General features: G+C 36.8%; 1 protein-coding gene across 5 annotated transcripts in view; it reads left to right on the top strand.

Annotated features, from left to right (window-relative positions):
• Nucleotides 1-18110, top strand: part of CNKSR2 (connector enhancer of kinase suppressor of Ras 2) — a 220812-nt gene that overhangs the window by 75351 nt on the left and 127351 nt on the right. For all 5 annotated transcript variants that reach the window (XM_056329480.1, XM_056329479.1, XM_056329476.1 and 2 more), the window contains exons 5-6: nt 3145-3186; nt 14317-14436. In XM_056329480.1, the coding sequence (XP_056185455.1) occupies nt 3145-3186; nt 14317-14436 (162 nt within the window). The remainder of the gene's footprint in view (nt 1-3144; nt 3187-14316; nt 14437-18110) is intronic.

The raw sequence follows: 18110 nt of genomic DNA, 5'->3' as shown, positions 1-18110 counted from the left end.
GAGCTGGAAAGAGTGACCATGAAAATCTGATATTAGTAATTAAGTTGTTCCGCCTTATTCCCCTCCTATTTCTCTTTCTTTGTGGATGGTACTTTCCCATTTTCCTCTCTGGAACCTGCCAATGGCCAGTATTTGACTACATCTTCAGGAACTATCAAGTAACACAGAACTGCTTTTGTTGCTTTATTAGCAATCTCTGTTCTTAATCTTTTAGAAAATAATGCACATTTAGAAGACCACCTTATTTTGTTTCAGCTGTTTTGGTTGATCATTTAGATGAAGACCATATAGTTTTGTTTATAGTAAGTCAGTGGATATATGTGTGAAGCTCAGAGAATAAGCAGGTAGAAAAAATATCTCTTCCTTGCTATATCTGTGTATTTTAGTTCAGGGATAATGACAGTATTGTTTCTCCAAGTGAATAGCAAATTATTAGCTTGTGTAGGAGTAAAGCTTGGTTGCAGATTTTTTTCTGTGATCCTGCTTTTCTAAAGTAGAAAAAAGTTGATGTTAAACTTGCATATGATCTGTTTATTACTTAATTGCAATGTTTTGATGCTGTGGTTAAACAGATATTTAAGAAGATCTTTCAGGAATAAGATATGGGCTTGTAGCCTAGGTATGGGAGGAAGAGATGTTCTCCAGCTGTGGGTGGTGTGCTATTAGGCATACAAATTTATTTCTAATTGCATAGTTAGCGACTCCTTTTATAGTTCTCAAGTGCTTTAGGCTCTTTTAGTTGAAATGAAATGGGTATGAAAAAGCAATGATTGTAAATGGTAAAGGCCCCCAGTAATAAGCATTCAGTTTATCGGTCTACCTAAAGGATGTTTGAGGAGTGTGGGCACAGCTATCCTCAGCACTTGCTTAAAGACAAAGCACAAAGCAATGGAGTGACTTACAAGGTCTAAGGGGAAATACACTGTTCACTATGAAAGTGACATGTAGACATGTAGGTTTTGCTTTTGGGATCATTCAGAAGCAGTCTCAGCCCTCATTCTCTAGGGGTGGCCGCAGGAAGTTAAAATGAGCTTGCTGTGATGCAGGGATCAGCTTGGTGACCTTTCCTAGGTTTATTTGAATCCTAGACTTCAGGGCTACTCTGGGCTATGCCTATGGATCTTTGCATTCCTGCACGCTTCCCTGAGTTCATGCTTGAATTATGTTTACTTGGCTGTTATTCATGTATGGAAAAAGTATATTTGGGAATTGTTTTTTTACTTAAGCATTGTGTTTACTCTCATTCAGTTCTTATGTCTTTTATGGGTTATTGAACTGTTAATTTTTCTCGTGCCTGAATATGAAGATGTAGCATCAACGATCAGCTGTCTGCTGTGTGATGAACTCATTTAGCAATTCCTCTTCCCAGCCCATGGATTGATAGGGAATTGTGTGTTGAGGAGAGAATTTTAAGAGGGAGGCCACCTGCCTCTATACATAGACTGGATGCCTGAGAAGTTTTCCACTTGCTTTACTGTCTTTTGTAGCTTCAGAAATTATTCTTTTATATATATACACTCTTGGCTTGTCAGGAATGAGCATGTTTCTTTAGCTTTCATCATGATTTTGTGAAAGAGTTTAATTTCAAGGATGTAACAGTGTTTCTCTGTTATTCACTGGTTTCTTGGTTGTAATGAACCTCTACAGCATCTAAGAACCCAGAATCCTTCCTCCCTTAGTAGTGAGACTTCTCAAAACAGTATCCTTTTTAAACTGAATGTTTAAACTTATAGTAAAGTCTTCCTATTACCAATTAAATAATTATGTCTGCTTAAAAGCACTTTTTTTTTCCCTTCAATATGAACATTACAATCACTTCCTGCTATTTTTGCAAAATGATTCATAAGAAACCATGTAGAACATAGATGTATCCAGATTGAAAATGTTACATGCCTTCCCACATAAAGCGATGAAATGTGTGTTTTGCTACTGAGATTGCAAATACTTCATTGATGTCTGCATATAATTAAGCATGTTAGATTTGCTTTCCAGCTATACTTACTGGCAAATGTTTCCTGAATGCCAACAGCTGTTATTAGGAAAATACATGATCAACCTGCTGCTTCTGCATAGGTTGCTTTATATAAAGCTTAAGAACACATTGGCTTTTCTTGCCTAAGTAACACTAGAAGCCTTTCATGGATTAGAAGTTAGGTTTTTTTAAATGGTTGCATATAATAAAGTTGGTTTTCTAACAGGATAAACTGATTTAAAAATCAGACTTAAAACATGAAACTTGGTCACATTTTTCATGTGGGTTATTAGGTGGGCTATAAAGTCCATTCTAAACAGAGCTTACGCTAACTCCCATGAAGCTACAGCGTCTGATGAACTTAGAAAAGTGGTTATTTCGCCAGTGTTAGTTGTGTTTCATGTGCTTTATGCCTTACTAATCCCATGCCACTATATCCGCTGAGATTTTGACCTGTCAGAAAAACTTTCACAGCTCTCAGCCTCCCATCTGTTAGCCTTGCTTGTGGAAATCGCCTCGCAGGCTTCATAAGGTGACAACAATGTGTGTGCAGTCCCCCACAGACTGTATGTAATAAGATGGTCCAACTCAAGTTTCTTGTGCGTTTTGTATTCTGTGTTTGTCTTCCCTGCCATTGCATGGAGTGTTATAAACAACTAGTGGTTCCTTTTTCTCTTCTTTTGCCTGCCAGGGTTTTCCTTCTCTTCTGTGGCAGGGTGTACAAACATGCCAGTTCAGCTCAGCTCAGCAGGAATTGTGCCCCCCAGTTATCTTTCATAGTTACTTCAGACTACTGCTGGCACCTCTGTCTTTCAGTGTTACCACTAAAAGCGGGTAATTTTTGTCAGTGGTCTGGGACTGTTGGTTGAAGCCACTTGTCTGGTGTACATGTGACTAGCTGGTATGTGCCAAAAGGGTGTAAAGTTGAGGAAGATCATTATCTGTTTCAGGAAAAGAAGCAACAAGAAGTAGTAAATAGATTCAAACCTTTACCAGTATTTCCTTTCTGTGGTGACTTCACACTTCGGTTACATGAATCTTTCCGTTCCTTTTGAAATCTTTTGTTTCACCCTGAAGACTTTTCAATTCAGTTTAATTCCTTTTAAGGATAAATCTAGAAAGGGCGAATGATTAGATCAATTTAACCTGCCTTTTCTGCTTTACTTTTTCAGGATTGCACTGTATATGAAACAGAGAATAAAATTCTTCATGTGGTGAGTAGTGTTTGGATATCTGTTAATTAATTAATCTGTTAATTAATCTGTTAATCTGTAGTCTATAGACTACATAGAATTATAGTGCTGCATGTTTTCTGCTTTTTCTGTGCAGTGCCAGTGTGATAATGAGCTAGTCTCGGTGTGACTGAGTGAACGTATGGAACTACTTGTGAATAGGTAATGACATTACAAAAGCTGAACTTGACACGTGAGGAGCTAGGAACTTTGCAAAGGCTTGCGTTTGTCTGGCTCAGGCCCATCTGTTATTTGTAAATCATGGTCAGAAGAATGATTTTGAAAAATGGCTTTTTTTGAGAGGGAGAGAGAGAGCTGGTTGCTAGGCTTCTGTAAAATCATATATATTTAAGTCAGTGATACAGCTTCATTTATACAGCTTCATTCCTCATAGCAGTATGGAACTAGTCTAGTGATAGGAAAATTAATGCAATTCTTTTTAATTCTCAGCATAAATACAATGGTCCATTCTCAGGATCTGTAGTGCTATTGATAATAAATAAAGCAGGTGAAAGTCATCAGGTCATCAGAACACAGGATGAGTTTGAAAGGCTGATACAACTACTGTGTTGGAGAGTCAACAGCTTGAATAAACTTTGTCTGAAAACTGCACCTAGGTTTTAGATATTAAATTGCATTTCATGTTGTGGCTTACTTCGTTAAGTATTAAGTTGACCCATAGCTTGTTTCTGAAAGTTAGATATGAAGATGCTATTCCTAAGAGTGAGTAATAAACTGGTTTAATTTATTCACTGTATTTTACATTTAGGCAGGTTTTGATATCTTAAGAGTCTTATTACTGGAGCTTAAGCAAGAAAATACTCCATTTCTTTATTTCAAAATGTGAGCTTCCCAGTAAATTTTGCTATACGTTGTTTTGTTTATTTGGGGTTTTTTCCTTTTCCCAGCACTCCTATATTGAGTGCTTGGCAAGCTGAATTTCATAAGCTTTTGATGCTTTGGTTTCACAGTGATGTGGAATAAAATATGTCCTTGTATTTTTAAGTTTCACTAGTATTTTTCCCCTGTGGGACACAAAGAATTAACAATTTTAGTGAGGCTGACATCATCATCTTTGCTAGGCTGATCTCTGCAAGTATTTAAGTAATGAAGTTTTTAATTGCATAATCTTGGCAAAAGTTGAAGTGCTGCAAGTTTGAAATGATTATACATAGCCTGGTTTTCACTACATTCTTGTTTTCTGCTGTAAGAGCCAAGAGTTCCAACATCTACTGTATACAGTATATGTCTTTTACGAAAAGGATTGTAAAGGTAGCTGGCAGTGTTTAGAAATCATGAAGCACCAGTTAATATAGTCTTCAACAGAAAATTTTGAGGAAACTGGGAGGGATTCATTTAAGATACGTGAGTGCACACATTTGAGACAGGTTTCTAAAAGTTATGTTATCTTACATCATTCAGACTTACATAGGCTTATTTCTTTAATCCACAGTAACTTCATTGTGGTGACAGGTGGACATGTGCATTACTGTGGAGACCTTAATTAGCTTCTACAATTAGTGCTCAAATTTGCAAGGAAACATGAACAGAGCGCTGAATGTTTTACTGAAGCCTAGGATTAAACTTGATTCATTTCTGACCATGTTGCATTTCAGCCGATGGATGGGATTGCATGGGGCAAAAGCTGACCAAAAGCAGTCAAGAAAAGAGGTAAATCTGTGACTGAATGATTAAAAGGTGGGATTTGAAATCACATTTTGAATTTGAAGGGGAGTATTTTACACGTGCAGCTAAAAAATTTGATGACAGAATTGAAACTGAAGCAGTCACAATTCCCTCTAACCCCTCTCCTTGGAAGACAGAAAAAGACGTTGTGGCTTTAGCCCATCTGACAATTTGGGGAGGAGCACTCTTAACAGATAGATTAAAAAAAGAGGGGAAAAGCCTACTGATGTCAAAATCTTGAGAGAGTGCATGGTATTTTCATGCCAGTGTCAGAGAAGAGAGGAGGTTAGACACCTTATGAGATAACAATATCTCAGTGCATGATTACAAACTAGATTAAAGATGTTCTAGAGGGGAATTAAGAATTTAAGTCTCCTGTTATAGACTGTGCATCCAGTAAATTCAGAGATGAATGTTAAAAAGAAGGCTCTCCGATGTAAAAAGAATAGTAGTAAGTGTTGGTAAAGGCACAGAAAGAATCTTGAATGAGAAGTGCTGGGAGAACTAGGAAAAACTGGGGAGGACATGTACACATATATTATGTATAGAGAAATTAAAACCTCTCTTCTTAAATTCAAAGTTCAAGCTATTGCAAGTCTGCTTTCTGAGTACATTTCTCATCTGCAAACCATGCAAATTCCTGGAGGTAACAGAAGTGGTGTCTGGCCAATATCTCATCCTGCTGCCTTCGAACGATCAGAAACCAACATAAAGCTGTTTGCTGGGATGACTTAGAAAGAAAATTGAATTCAAAACTCTGGGGTCACCACGTATGATTTCACATACCACGTTCTCTTCATGACACAAGGAAACAAGGTTCTTTATGAAAGTGAAAGGCAATGACTTATAACCAATTAGCAATTCGTGCACTTAGTCAAGGAAATCCTTGTTGCAAGGTATTGTTCCCACTAAGGATTGAAGTCAAATTTTAAGAGATCCTTCTTACATAAGTAAAAAAGAACTACAGCTACAGAAATGTATACAAATTAAATTACCATTATGTACTTCTATTCTTTAGGATACCAAGAAATTTACCATCTTAGGAGCAGATCATTGGATCAGAGTAGTTGATTTTTGTCCACATTACCTATTGGTCCAGTGGTTTACTTTAGGTTGAACCTGTGTTCTGGTTCATTGCTCAAAGTGTTATTTTTGGATTCCTGTGCCATGGTTCAGGGGCTGGAGCTCTGTAAGCACCTATCTATCTTCTGTGCATGGCACGAAGTAAGCTTTGTGGCAAATAGGGATGGCGAGAGGGTGTGTGAGCACAGGTGCGGGGGGATATGAGATCACTCTGGTACTATTGAAGTGCATATGTAGATAGCTCAAAAATTAACCCATTGCTGAGTCTTCATGCTTTCCTCTAAAGCATGGTGGAGTAAGCAACATCCTTCACCAAAGGCAAGATCCCCAATTAAATGACTGGTTGGTTTGCTTTAATTAGGTAGGGCCAGAAAATAGTTAATGTGCTTATATTCTAATGGCAGATGTTTCTTTTGAAAAGCAAATGAATGCCCTTTTTCTTTTAGTGATGGCAGTGTGAATGTTCATACAGAGAGACTGCTGAATCACCTTGTCCATAGCTAGTATCTCTTAATGTGAATAAACTTACTCAGATGTTAGTATTCACTAACATCTTTTAGATATCACTTTTTAGATATAGCTAATATGTTTAAGGAATGGTGTTCTGTGGAGACAGAACTGTATAGCTTCACCCTATATTCCAGAAAAAAATATTTTTTTTCTCTAAGCAATTTGACTTCCAAATGCTATATAAAAGCATTTTGACTGTCACTCACAAGATTAGGTTAAGTAGTAAACTACTCTGTGTATGCAACTAAATACAAAATATGTATCTAAAGTAAAAAGATCTTATGGAAAACTGATTAAGTTTTAAGAAGAAATTACGTACTTCAACTTGTTTATTTTTTCTAAATGGAGGTGCAAAGTACGTCTGGGAAAAAATGTCTCTTCTGTAATTTTATGCCCTAGAATTACAGGTGTGTTCAAACAACTATTTTAAGGACAACTATATTTCTTAAAGGTTTTTTAGCTGTGAATTCATTCACAGAAACACTTGGTTTCTGTGGAATAAAGAAACATAAAATCACATGGGTTGGTTTTTGCTCATTAAAATGTCAGTGCTTTGGAAATATTCATGAATACAGAGAAATGCTTTATATTTCTGCCACTTCATTTCTCAGTATGTTTTTTCCAGGCTACCTTTTGCTCAGTAAGCAATGTAATAAATAATTAAATAAATAATAATAATTCCAATTATTTATTAATATAAACAGAAAGTAAATATCACCAGAAAATAATACCAATAGAAATAGATGGCAATAAAAAGTATTAACTTGAGAAGAACAGGTTTGGGCCTAAATATGAAAGCATAAGTCATAGTGTGGTGTTTGCTTCAAAACTGGAAACTAGTACACTCTTGCTAGTTTATATTTAGAATCTTTATATTGATTTAACTTGAGTTGATAAAATGTATGGAAAATGGCTCAGCTCGAAAAGGTATCAGTTCTGCTTATTTTGGGGAGTTATGAGTTAATTGTTATGAAATTCTGAATGGAGCTTAAAAATCTTTGAAGAATAATTCATTGATTTCATATAGCTGTTCAAGGCTATATATGATGGAAATATCTAGTTCAGATTAATCCATGTGAAGAAGTAGATTAATAAAGAGAGCAGAGCAAGAATGACTAATTATAGAAAGCAAAAGCTGGGCTCCAGTCAGATTAATAATAAGTGTTAATTTGAATGTTTTTTTTAGTTTATTTCTATAAAAAAAGAGAATGTTTTCCTAAGAAATTTCACTTTCTTAAAATTATGCAGCTTTTTCTACAAAAAAAATACCGTTTTATTGAGTTGGAAAACCATAGAAAGTAGAACTGCAGAGTGAAGTTAATGTTCAGAAGATTTTGAAAAACAAATGAGCTATTTAAATTAAAAAAGAGCTACTGAGTTGAAAAAGAAAGGAACAAGTAATGGATCAGAATGTTCTCTTTTTGCTAAGAGCCTTGCAGAAATCACAGTGACAATAATTCACTCCTGCCTACTATATTGTAATATTTGTTATAGAACTATATAACGGACTAAAAATGCATTGTCAAAGGTATCCTTTTTATAGTTTTACTAAAGAAAAAATTACCACCTTCTTCCTTTCAAGAGTCATACCTTGCCGGTTGGGTCCAGCAAACTTCACTCTAATAGAAGCCTCTCTTTCCAAAGTAAGATTTAGTTAACTGTTTAAACTTCATATATACACAAATGCAAGTCCAGGCCCAGCTGGTTCTGAGATTGCTGGGGTTACTGATGTATTCCCTACAGTACAACAAATGTTTTGGACTAAAATTAATTGATTAATAATTATTTGGTTTGGCTTAAGATAACTAGTTATACTTGATCCTAAATGTAGCAAGTTGCTTCGTCTAGTCAGTTGTAACTGAGCTTTTTTTTTCCAAACAGATTAAATTTAACATTGCCAAGACATTTTTTTTCTTACTTTTAGCCTTGAACATGCATGTATCTTACTGGCATCCCATCCCTCATTCAAATGACGTGTGTGAGAGCTGATAGCTGAGACTGGTGCTTTTCTTGCCCTCAGCCCTGGGAGTGTGTTTAAGCCAGGATTCTTCAGGTTTGCAGATACTTGGTGAGATAGATTTAAGCTTGGTCACTGGCCTGGGTAAAATTAAGGACAGGAACAAACAGAAGTCTGTTTGCTTGACCCGAAATGCTTGGTGACCCTAGAGCTGCTTGAATTGAACAGATAACAGATGTACAGTTTGAGGAAAGTCCATGGCCTCTGAAGCTAGCTGTGTCCCAAAGTACTTCCACGCTGCTGCAGAAGGCAGACATTTTCACAGTGCAAATTGAAGTAGCCACTATCAGAACAGATGCAAATCTAATTTAGTCACTTTTAAGTCCTCATCCCTCTGACTGAAAGAAGGATCAACTGTGAAAAATCTATTAGAAATTGGTACACTACAGTCCAAAAATACAGGCAGAACCTAAGTATTAGCTTTCATTCTTTATGCTCTGGGGCATAAACTAGTTGCCTACTGACTGAAAGGAAATGTTTTCCCTTGAATTTCTACCAAACAACTAGATGCTGTCTGGTGATATTTTTCATCTTTCTTTGAATCATTTAGTTTTGCACATAAAGACTGTGCAAAGTTTGTCACTGAATAGAGAAGAGAATTTATTACTAAAGTGCAGTGATGAGTTACTCCAAAAGAGAACCGAAGTCATCGCCATAAGGCTTATAGTGAGAACAGGGACTGTGTGACAAAAGGAGAAAATGTAATCATCTGTTGATTTCTCTCAATTAATATTTTACAACTTACTTTTTTTTTCCGGCCTGGCCAAATCCTTTTCCTTTGTTGAGATACCTTGCACATTGAAAGCTGAGTGCAGCTTGAGGAAGGCCAAGCATTCTTAATGCCTGCTGATTTTGTAGGAACATTGGGTGCTCATCTTCCTGTGTCTCTTACTGTAGCTAGTACTGCATTGCAGCAGAGAATCAACAGTTACAAAAGGTAAAGGATCCTGGTCTTGTTAACAGTGTTTTCATAAGCAGAAATCTAGTTTTAAAAAGTAACAAAAGGTAACTACCATTTGAAAGAAAAGGTGAGTTGTACTGTTATCAGATTTTAGTGAAACTAAAATAGATGTCTATGATACAGCTTGTGCTGAATAGTTATGCTGAAAAATAATGTGTTCATAAATTGTTAGGAAAAAAAATGAGTAGCAGAAGTTGTAAAAAATGAGTAGCAAATTAATTGGGTAGCCTAGATGCAAAATATTATGTCAGCCCATTACTTTCCATAAAATAAAATAATAATGTTAAAACTTTATTATTATTTAAATATAATGATGATGATGATGATGGTGATGTAATAATAACCCCCCTGTAGTTCTCACACCTACATAATTTGTCAAATTGGCTTTGCATTTGGCAAGGTGAAAGCTCGGGTGAAGTCTGGGAAACTTAAGGAAAATTTAGTCGAGCTAGAAGTAAAGTAGCATCAAACATAGCTTCAGTTTTAGGCAGGGTTGTTGCTTGACTGAATGTGGAACAAACCTGATGAGCCACAGTGTGAACTGTTGAGGAAGAGCAGCATGGAGAAGTCAAAGGTTTTTTACTTGGGAACTTTCTAAATACAGCGTCATGCTGCCTCTATTAAATTAATGTTATTCCTATGCCATGTGGCAGCATCTTTCCCATGGAAGGTCCTGATCCACTGAATAGGTCCAAGGTCTTTTTCCGTAAAGAGGTCTAATGGGGAGGAGGCATGTTCCTGGTGAAAAGGCTCTTTTGTCTGCGTACTGATTTATGCTGATTGGTATATTAAAAAGCCTTGGCCACTGAAGACGACAGCAGTAATCTGGGCAGAAACTGGGTGGTAACTACATTCAGAGCCACTGGTTAAACTCTGTTGTAAACTGACACAGCTGTGCCCTACATGTCCCAACACAATCCAAGCTCCAATATGTTCCTGAGGCTGAATTTCCCTCCTCCTCCTTCTCCCATCCTCCACAGATGCACACAGACACACAAATCCAACCCACAAACTGTGAATGAGATGCTTCTGAGAGTAAAGGCAAGGAAAATTGTATTACTTTGCCTGTGTCAACCTCTGGATGTGTTTCCAGTGAGAGCTTGTGTACCCTGTCTTTGCAGTTGGGAGAGGGTACCTGCTGGTTAATAGTGGGCCCCTTGCTGTCCTGCCTCTGGGCAAGCTCAGAGTTCATGAAAATTCACCTTTCACACAAACCTGATAGACACTTGGTCCTACTTACAATCCAAGTCTTTAACCAACGGGTATTTAACCAAAATTATTTAAATCTATAATAGTTAAGGGAAGCTTGTTTGATTCTCTAGCTATTCTAACACAAACAGTCTTCTTACACTTTCAGAGGAAAACTAAGAGTTTTTAGATATTTTCTATTAGCAGCTGAAAGTTTTGGATGGTTGGGCAGAATCCAGGCCCATCTTCTAAAATAAATTTTCTCCCCAAAATCTTGAAATTATGCTGGAACAAGAAAACTGAAATAAAATGCATAGCATTCTGAAATTAAATGGAAGTTTAATAAAAAACAAAGTACTTGGTCATTCCTTGGAAGCCCAGGCAACATGAATATGCCAGTTAGCTATCCAACAGCAGCGAGTCTTGAATTCAAAATCCTCCTACAGCAAACATCCTTTCCCCTCCAAAGGAAAGGACAGTTTTCACAAGTAAAACAAAACATGTATTAATGAAGTAAGTTTGATGACAGAACTCTTCCATAATTACTAAGCAGATGACGTTGTGATTGATAGGTCTTATTATCTGGAGTAACTGTTTCTTGAGAAACTATGGATGTGGTTAGTTCATGTCATGTTGTCTTACTGAATCGCTCAGGTCCACTAGTGCTCTATTAGAAGAAAAAGACTTGATTCTGTTGGCCAGAAACCGAGAGAAGTAATTCAAGAATGTTTTTGCTTTTCTGTGCCTTCTGTTTTCTTTTGCCATTTCTAGTCACCTCTGCTACTAATATATGGTAATCAACCTGATAAAATGTAATGGAGCTTTAAAAGTTCTCTGTCTTCAACTTTTGTCTTCTCCCTGGTAAGAACTGGGTACTCATCAAGTAGGAAAAAATTTGTAGTAATGCAGCAGAGTTTTGCCCCAAATATCATTTTTCTAGGAAGACAGTTATATATGCATCCCCACATTTTGAATGAGTGTTTACATTTTGGAAACATCATAGAATTTGAAGCCTTAATCTAAAAGGGAGTTCTCTAGTCGTATGGCCTTCTCTAGGGACTTTGCTGTGGCTCATATATTGTGCTTAGACTGGGCATATTGTGCTGTTGGATGTCAGTATGAGTATCTAAGATGGAAAGAAAACTGCAAGACCCGAAAGACAATAATCTTTTAGAAATGCATAGAAACATATTGCAGATTTTTTTATCATAGTAACTTGGTGATTTTTGGCATCCGGTATTCCCAGAGCTCCTACTGGGGAATATTCATACCACCTTGTTTTCGAATTGCAACCAATATAGCCACATTGGAATGCTGATCTCCATAGACTTACTGTATAGACAGTCTGTACTCCTCTCACGGAGAGGCAGAGTGAGAGCAGCTGCTCCAGGGAGCTATTTAATGCATGTCAGCTTAGGCTTCTGTTCAATGCTAAATCCTGGACTTGCCTCACTCCTCTCCTTTCCCCATCATCTGTCACGGCAGCCAAGGACTTTTTTTTTAAGGAGGAGCCACACCTGTGATCTTGAAATGGCATACCTTGTGTTAGGTGGTAGGAACGCTCCTTTTCTGTGCATTTTGTAATCTGTCTGCAATGCAACAGTTGGGAATTGGACAAAAAAATCATACATTGTTGTATGTATGTTGTAAATACAAGTTTCTCTGTAACTGCTAAGGACCCCATAAATTTAGTAGTTTTGGAATTAATTAGTAGGAAGAATAGGTGGGTGAATACAAGTCTAAAGATACATGAAAAATTCACTTTTCATCACCAGAGAATTATTTATAACATAGGTCTTCTCACTTTGCATGTGGTGAGCTGAGCATTCTGTAATTTTCTAAAAGTAATTTTTCAGTAATTGTCAGTGCAGTTACAAGAGAAATGAAAATAGAAATAACATGCCAGCATTGTATTAAAAAAACCCCAATCAAATAGAAAACCTAAGCTTTCATTTTTATTATGGAATTTTATATCATTTTTACCTTTTTAAAATGTCAGCTCAAAGCAATTTCCATGTATCCAAAAAGACATAAAGAAACCCCAATCTTGCAATAAAGTTCACGTTTTCACTTCTTCCTAAATCAGGTAAAGCACAAAGGATTCTTAACCCCATTTTATATATTTCTTGACTTGCTTTTTTCAGTAATGATTCTGCAGCATGAAATACAGGTAAAGCAGAAAGGGTAGTGAGTGTGTGTGTGCGTGTGTCTGTCTATGATTGAAGGGAATATTTTCTGTGGAAGAAGGTGATGTTGGTAATATAAATGTTGTTATATTTTCCATTTGATTCTGATTTGTTTATTCATTCTGAAACATTATTTTTCAATAACATAAGCTATCTATATACAAACCTAAACTTCCAACTGTTTGTAAATAAAGAGAAGAAAATCCCAATGTAATGGTCTGTAGCAGGATTAAGATTTCACTGTCACTAGATTTCTTTTTTGCTTTTGTCACTGAAGTTTTTTACTTTCCTTTTTTTGTAAGGTATTTGTAGTTTGGCATTTGGAATTAGAATGGTGATTTGGCAAGGAGGTTATACCCAGTTTTATATTACTTTTCCATAGCATTGTTGCAGTTATTTTTTACTTTAAAAAGTATTCTTTGCAATCTTGAAAGAGTGGTTGGTGCAGCAGTTGTGTACAGTTGTGTTTCAGTCAGTTGAGGAGACTGGTTAGCTTTCATCTTTTGAATTTGAGACCAGTTAAGCTGGCTCTCACTCGGTATTGGAGCTACCCACGGTTTTGGGACCAGAAGAATGTCATGAATTTCAAGAGTCCCTGAATTTGCTGGCAAAACATGCATTTGGAAACCTGAACCAAGAAATCAGTTTTAGTTGCTGAAAGGGGACTTCACTGAAAACATTGAAACTCTCAAATATCACTTGCTTACAAAAATATGAGAGAATGATAGGAAAAAAATCACAGCTTCCTGGCTTCCGAGAAGAGGTTTTCAGGAAGTAAGATGTGAGGAGATACACAGTACCCATTTGACAGTCCAAGCCAGTTTAGAAACTTTTTTATTTCTGTCTTGCTGCAGAGAGGTTGCCAAGGATAACAGGTTTAAGAATTATCCCATCATGAAGTGTTTATTTATTGTAATCTTCATGCCTGCAATAGTAAATCATACTTGGCAGCAGTAGAACATGAGAGACAGTCCAAAGTCTACTAGCATGTTTTATTAGTATACAATACACTTCAGAGTTAATGGGAGTTACCCATCATTGAGAGCCTGATTTTCATCTGTGCTGAACATCTGCACATTCAATGGAAATTAGTGAGATTTGGGGGCAAATTAGGGAGGCTTGGAGCTTACCACACACTCTGTATGCCTGAGCACAGGTCAGAGGCAGGGCACCTAACCCTGAGAGTGCATGAGAGCATTTTGTGCAGTCCATTTTTCTCTCTACTGAGATGCAAAAGCATTTGCCTCTTGTTCTTCCCTGGTCTGATGCTGTGTCAGTTCAGGATCATCACAGAAAACAGATTTTGTATTGTACTGCTGATTGAGACCTTTCCCCCTCCTTCATTCCCTCTGCCATGTAGATTCAGCCATGTGATTTAATATGTACTTTTAAAATGCAGCAGTTTAAATTATAGATTGATATGCAAATAGTTAACAATGATATACTTATTAAGACATTTTATTTTCCTTTTTCTTTCCTAGTGTAAAACTCTCTCCGGTGTCTGTGATCACATTATCTCACTTTCTTCTGATCCGCTGGTTTCCCAGTCTGCCCACCTTGAAGTGATCCAGCTTACAAACATCAAGCCAAGTGAAGGGCTGGTAAGAAGTACGCAGTTAATCAAACCCATCATCCAGGATAAGAAAGTGATTTTTTAAAAAAATAAATTGTATATATGGAAAGGAATAGGACATTTTAGCCTTTTCTATTTTAAAGCCTGAAAATAGTTTGATTTCTCATGCTAGTTTGGTTTCCCATGCAGCTGGGCCAACAGTGAAGTATTTTGTAAGGCTGACTGATGTATGCAAAGAGTTTAGTGAACAGGGAGATATGAGTGAGAAATTCTTGCCGTTTATACCAGCCTCTGAAAATGGTTCAGATTGTTCTAGGATCCTGAAGTCTGAAGGGATTTAAATTGCTAAGATCAACTCAACCAAGAAGTTTGCGTGGGCTTATGCACAAAACCTGTCAAATTCTGGAATATGCTTCATATTATTTCTGGGTTATAAAGCTATTCTCTAAGTTATTCAAGGGCTCTATAGCACTGCTGAGAAGTAGCTTATTGAATTTTATTGCAAGAACCCTGCATGCTTAATCAGGTGCTTGTAAAGGCTTGGTGCAGCCATCCTGTGTGTGTTGTTCAGGAGCTGACCATTGATTTTTTGGTCACTCAAATATCCAACATTCACTGCACGGAGAAAACCAACACTGATAACAATTACAGCTGTATCACTTTATATCACTAATAATATCTCTTCCCACAGTCCTTGGAGGTAGTAGAAGGTGATCAAAATACAATTAACTTTTTTTTTTTTTTTTGCCTAATGAAATAGCTTTTGCAACTTCTACCCAAGTTTTCTTAAATAATAAGGACTACTGCTGTACTCTGGACCTGTGTACAAGCAAGTTTTTGAAGTTGGTTGGATGGTGTAGTTAGGGAGAATATTTTGGTTTGTGGGTTGGTGGTTGTTGCGTTTGGATTTGGTTTGCTTTTGATAAGTTTGGTATGCCAAGGTATTTAGAGCAATTATACAATTATACGTTAAAATAATATTCCATTTTTTTTGGAGAATCACAGTTCCAATATGAGAAAAAACGCAAACATTGGGATGAGTAAATATTGCCCCCATTCTTTGTTTTAGTCTGCTGTTTGTTTTTCCTTCCTCCACTGGCTTGCTTTTTGATCTCTGAATCCATTTCAGACTGATCTGCCAGGATTTCAGCCTTCATGGATTCTATCCTCCCTCTCTTTCTTCTGTAATTTTAACTCTTCCACCAGCTCACTGCAGTCAATCTTTTGAAGTCTTATCTTCTACTGTAATGAAGAAATCTTATTACCCTTTATCTCGATCACCTTTTTTGGAGTTCTGTCCATTTTTATTTGAACTTTTATTTCTTTTCCTTCCTGTCTTGTGACTGTTATTTTCCTCATTTAAGTCTTTTTGTAGGGTGGTGTTAACCCCCAGTGACCAAAAAACGTTAAGTGTTATTTTTGTAAATAAGAATGTGTTTCATGGGTTTTGTTCCTACTGGGTAGCTGATGGGATAGAGAATATCTTTCCCCTCTGTGCCTCTGTTTTACACCCTCTGTCTTGTCTGTTTAAACTGGAAGCTCTTGAGGCAGGGCTTTTTCTTTTAATGTGTTTATGAACCAGCTGAACAAGGTCTTGATGCTGAATGAGGACTACTATGTCATTGTCATAAAAATAATTATATGCATTTTTTTAAAATGGAAAACACCAACTGTGCAGTATATAAGCCTTAGAAGGATACAACGATATTTTGATTCCGTCCTTTTTTTTTCGACCCCCTTTCATCTTTGCCTGTATGCCAATATTCTGTTATCTCTGTATTGTTCTGTCTCCTCTAGATTGTGAGCTCTCCAGAGCAGGCACTGAGGATGATATATCTGAGCCGGAAGGTTGAATATCATACCTTTCAGTTTGTTACAGTGCTAATCTTACTAACAGATCATCTTTGTCAGGTTGATCTTGGTGCTTTATATGAAAGCTTTGCTTTTGGGTTCTTGGGGGTTTTGTTTGTTTATTTTTTAAAACTGATATCTTTCAATTAAGATTCAGTGAATGCATGTCAGTACCGCCCTATTGAGTGCTAAGTGTGTCAGTTCAAGAATTGATGGTGGAGCTTATAGTTGTGACTATCCTCTGCACATCAGGAGCACTCGGATGAATATAAAGCTTGATAACTTCTGGACCTTCTTCCAGGATTTGTGCAATGATGGAGATGGAAAAATGGATTATTGTCAGCTTTCTTCTATATTCTTGACCCACATGACAGTTTGTGCTGGATTTACCAATCATTAAGTAAAATCTTCTATAAAGATGGAAAGACTTCAAGCAAAGGAAAAGGACAAGGATGCCTGCAAACTCGGAAGATTTTTTTCACCTAGCATAAACAGAATATCTAACATGTCTCAAATTTATTATCTAAGACGCTAAAGTACATCAGGGAGAGAAAAAGGAAAGGAGAAGAGAAGGAAATTAAAAGTTTGGAAAACAATGCTGTTTCCTTAAATTCATATGGTAAATATATGATGGAATTGAAAAAATGGTTGGAGTTTTTTTACAACTTAAAACAAGTTGGAGCACTATTGGGATGTTTTAATCAGCACAAATAGTTCCTTCATTATGTTTGATCTTTTCTTGTGGAAATGTAAGTATCAGTCAGAGGTAAATGTAAACTGTCAGACTAATACCTTAATACAGAAGGAACAGGTAAAGGCGTTGCAGAATTCACAGTATCTTAAGATATCAAAACTAGCTAACACCTATCAGAAAAAGAGACTAAATAACCTGGCAAGCAGAAAAATGTTGTTAGGGTGTAATGTGGGGAAACTCTTGCGTACTGGGTAAAGCAGTGTTACGGGTCGGTTTTAGTATTGCTCTTTTTTTTCTTTTCCCTCTGTCCCTGGTACCCAGGCGTGGTTATGTGACTGGCTGCATACATGTGTTCTCCAGTGGGTGTTGCTGTGGGAAGAAGCGGCCTGCAGTGGCTGTGAAGTAAGGGTGAAAAGGGAGTTGTCAGAGTAGAAAATTATTTTTAAAGTCCTGAAATGCTTTGATGTGGTAAGCTTTGCAATCACCAGCATGCTCCCATGTGTAATCATTTTTTTAATTTTATTTTGAGGACTTGGCAGTTGTTTCATCTGTATCAGTAAGCAGAATTTAATTTTGTGTGTTTTTACACTACTGATGTTCTAGAAAGAGACAAAACTGACTACTTTAGGTAATATCTTCTGCTGGAAACAGACTTTTAAAAATATTACTGCTTGACTGAAAACAGTGAGTGTATTCAGCAAAGCAGAATATTCTATGCCTTGTGTTAGGCAAAAAAGCAGGTAACCAAGTTTTCTATGGGAAGTTTTTCTTCAAAAATTCAACCATTTCTATTTTATCGTTATTTTAAATATAGAACCGAGTATCAGACAACTGTGGCAAGGGTTGATCTTTAATGTCAAATCTTTTTCCTTGTTCATACTATCATTTGAATCCTACACAGTTCGGGTACTGTGCTATGATTTCAAGTTGCAGCTATTCACCTAGCTTGCTAGATTCAGAAACACAGAGGTGAATTCACCAGAACATGAGACTGATTGTTCTGGGTTCCTCTTTGCCTGCTGAAGCAAACACAAAATGAGCCTGTCATGTAAAAAATCACCCCTAAAATACAAGTCGTAGGTATAGTACGGTGTTGCAGTTTATTAAAGGTGCACTGCTGACTCTCTGGCTAGAAAGTATTTTCCAGGAGTCCAGTG

The sequence above is a fragment of the Falco biarmicus genome, chromosome 2, assembly GCF_023638135.1.
Source record: "Falco biarmicus isolate bFalBia1 chromosome 2, bFalBia1.pri, whole genome shotgun sequence".
In the NCBI taxonomy this organism is placed as follows: Eukaryota; Metazoa; Chordata; class Aves; order Falconiformes; family Falconidae; genus Falco; species Falco biarmicus.
The sequence above is the reverse complement of the archived record's forward strand: the minus strand, read 5'-3'. Positions and strand labels throughout refer to the sequence as shown.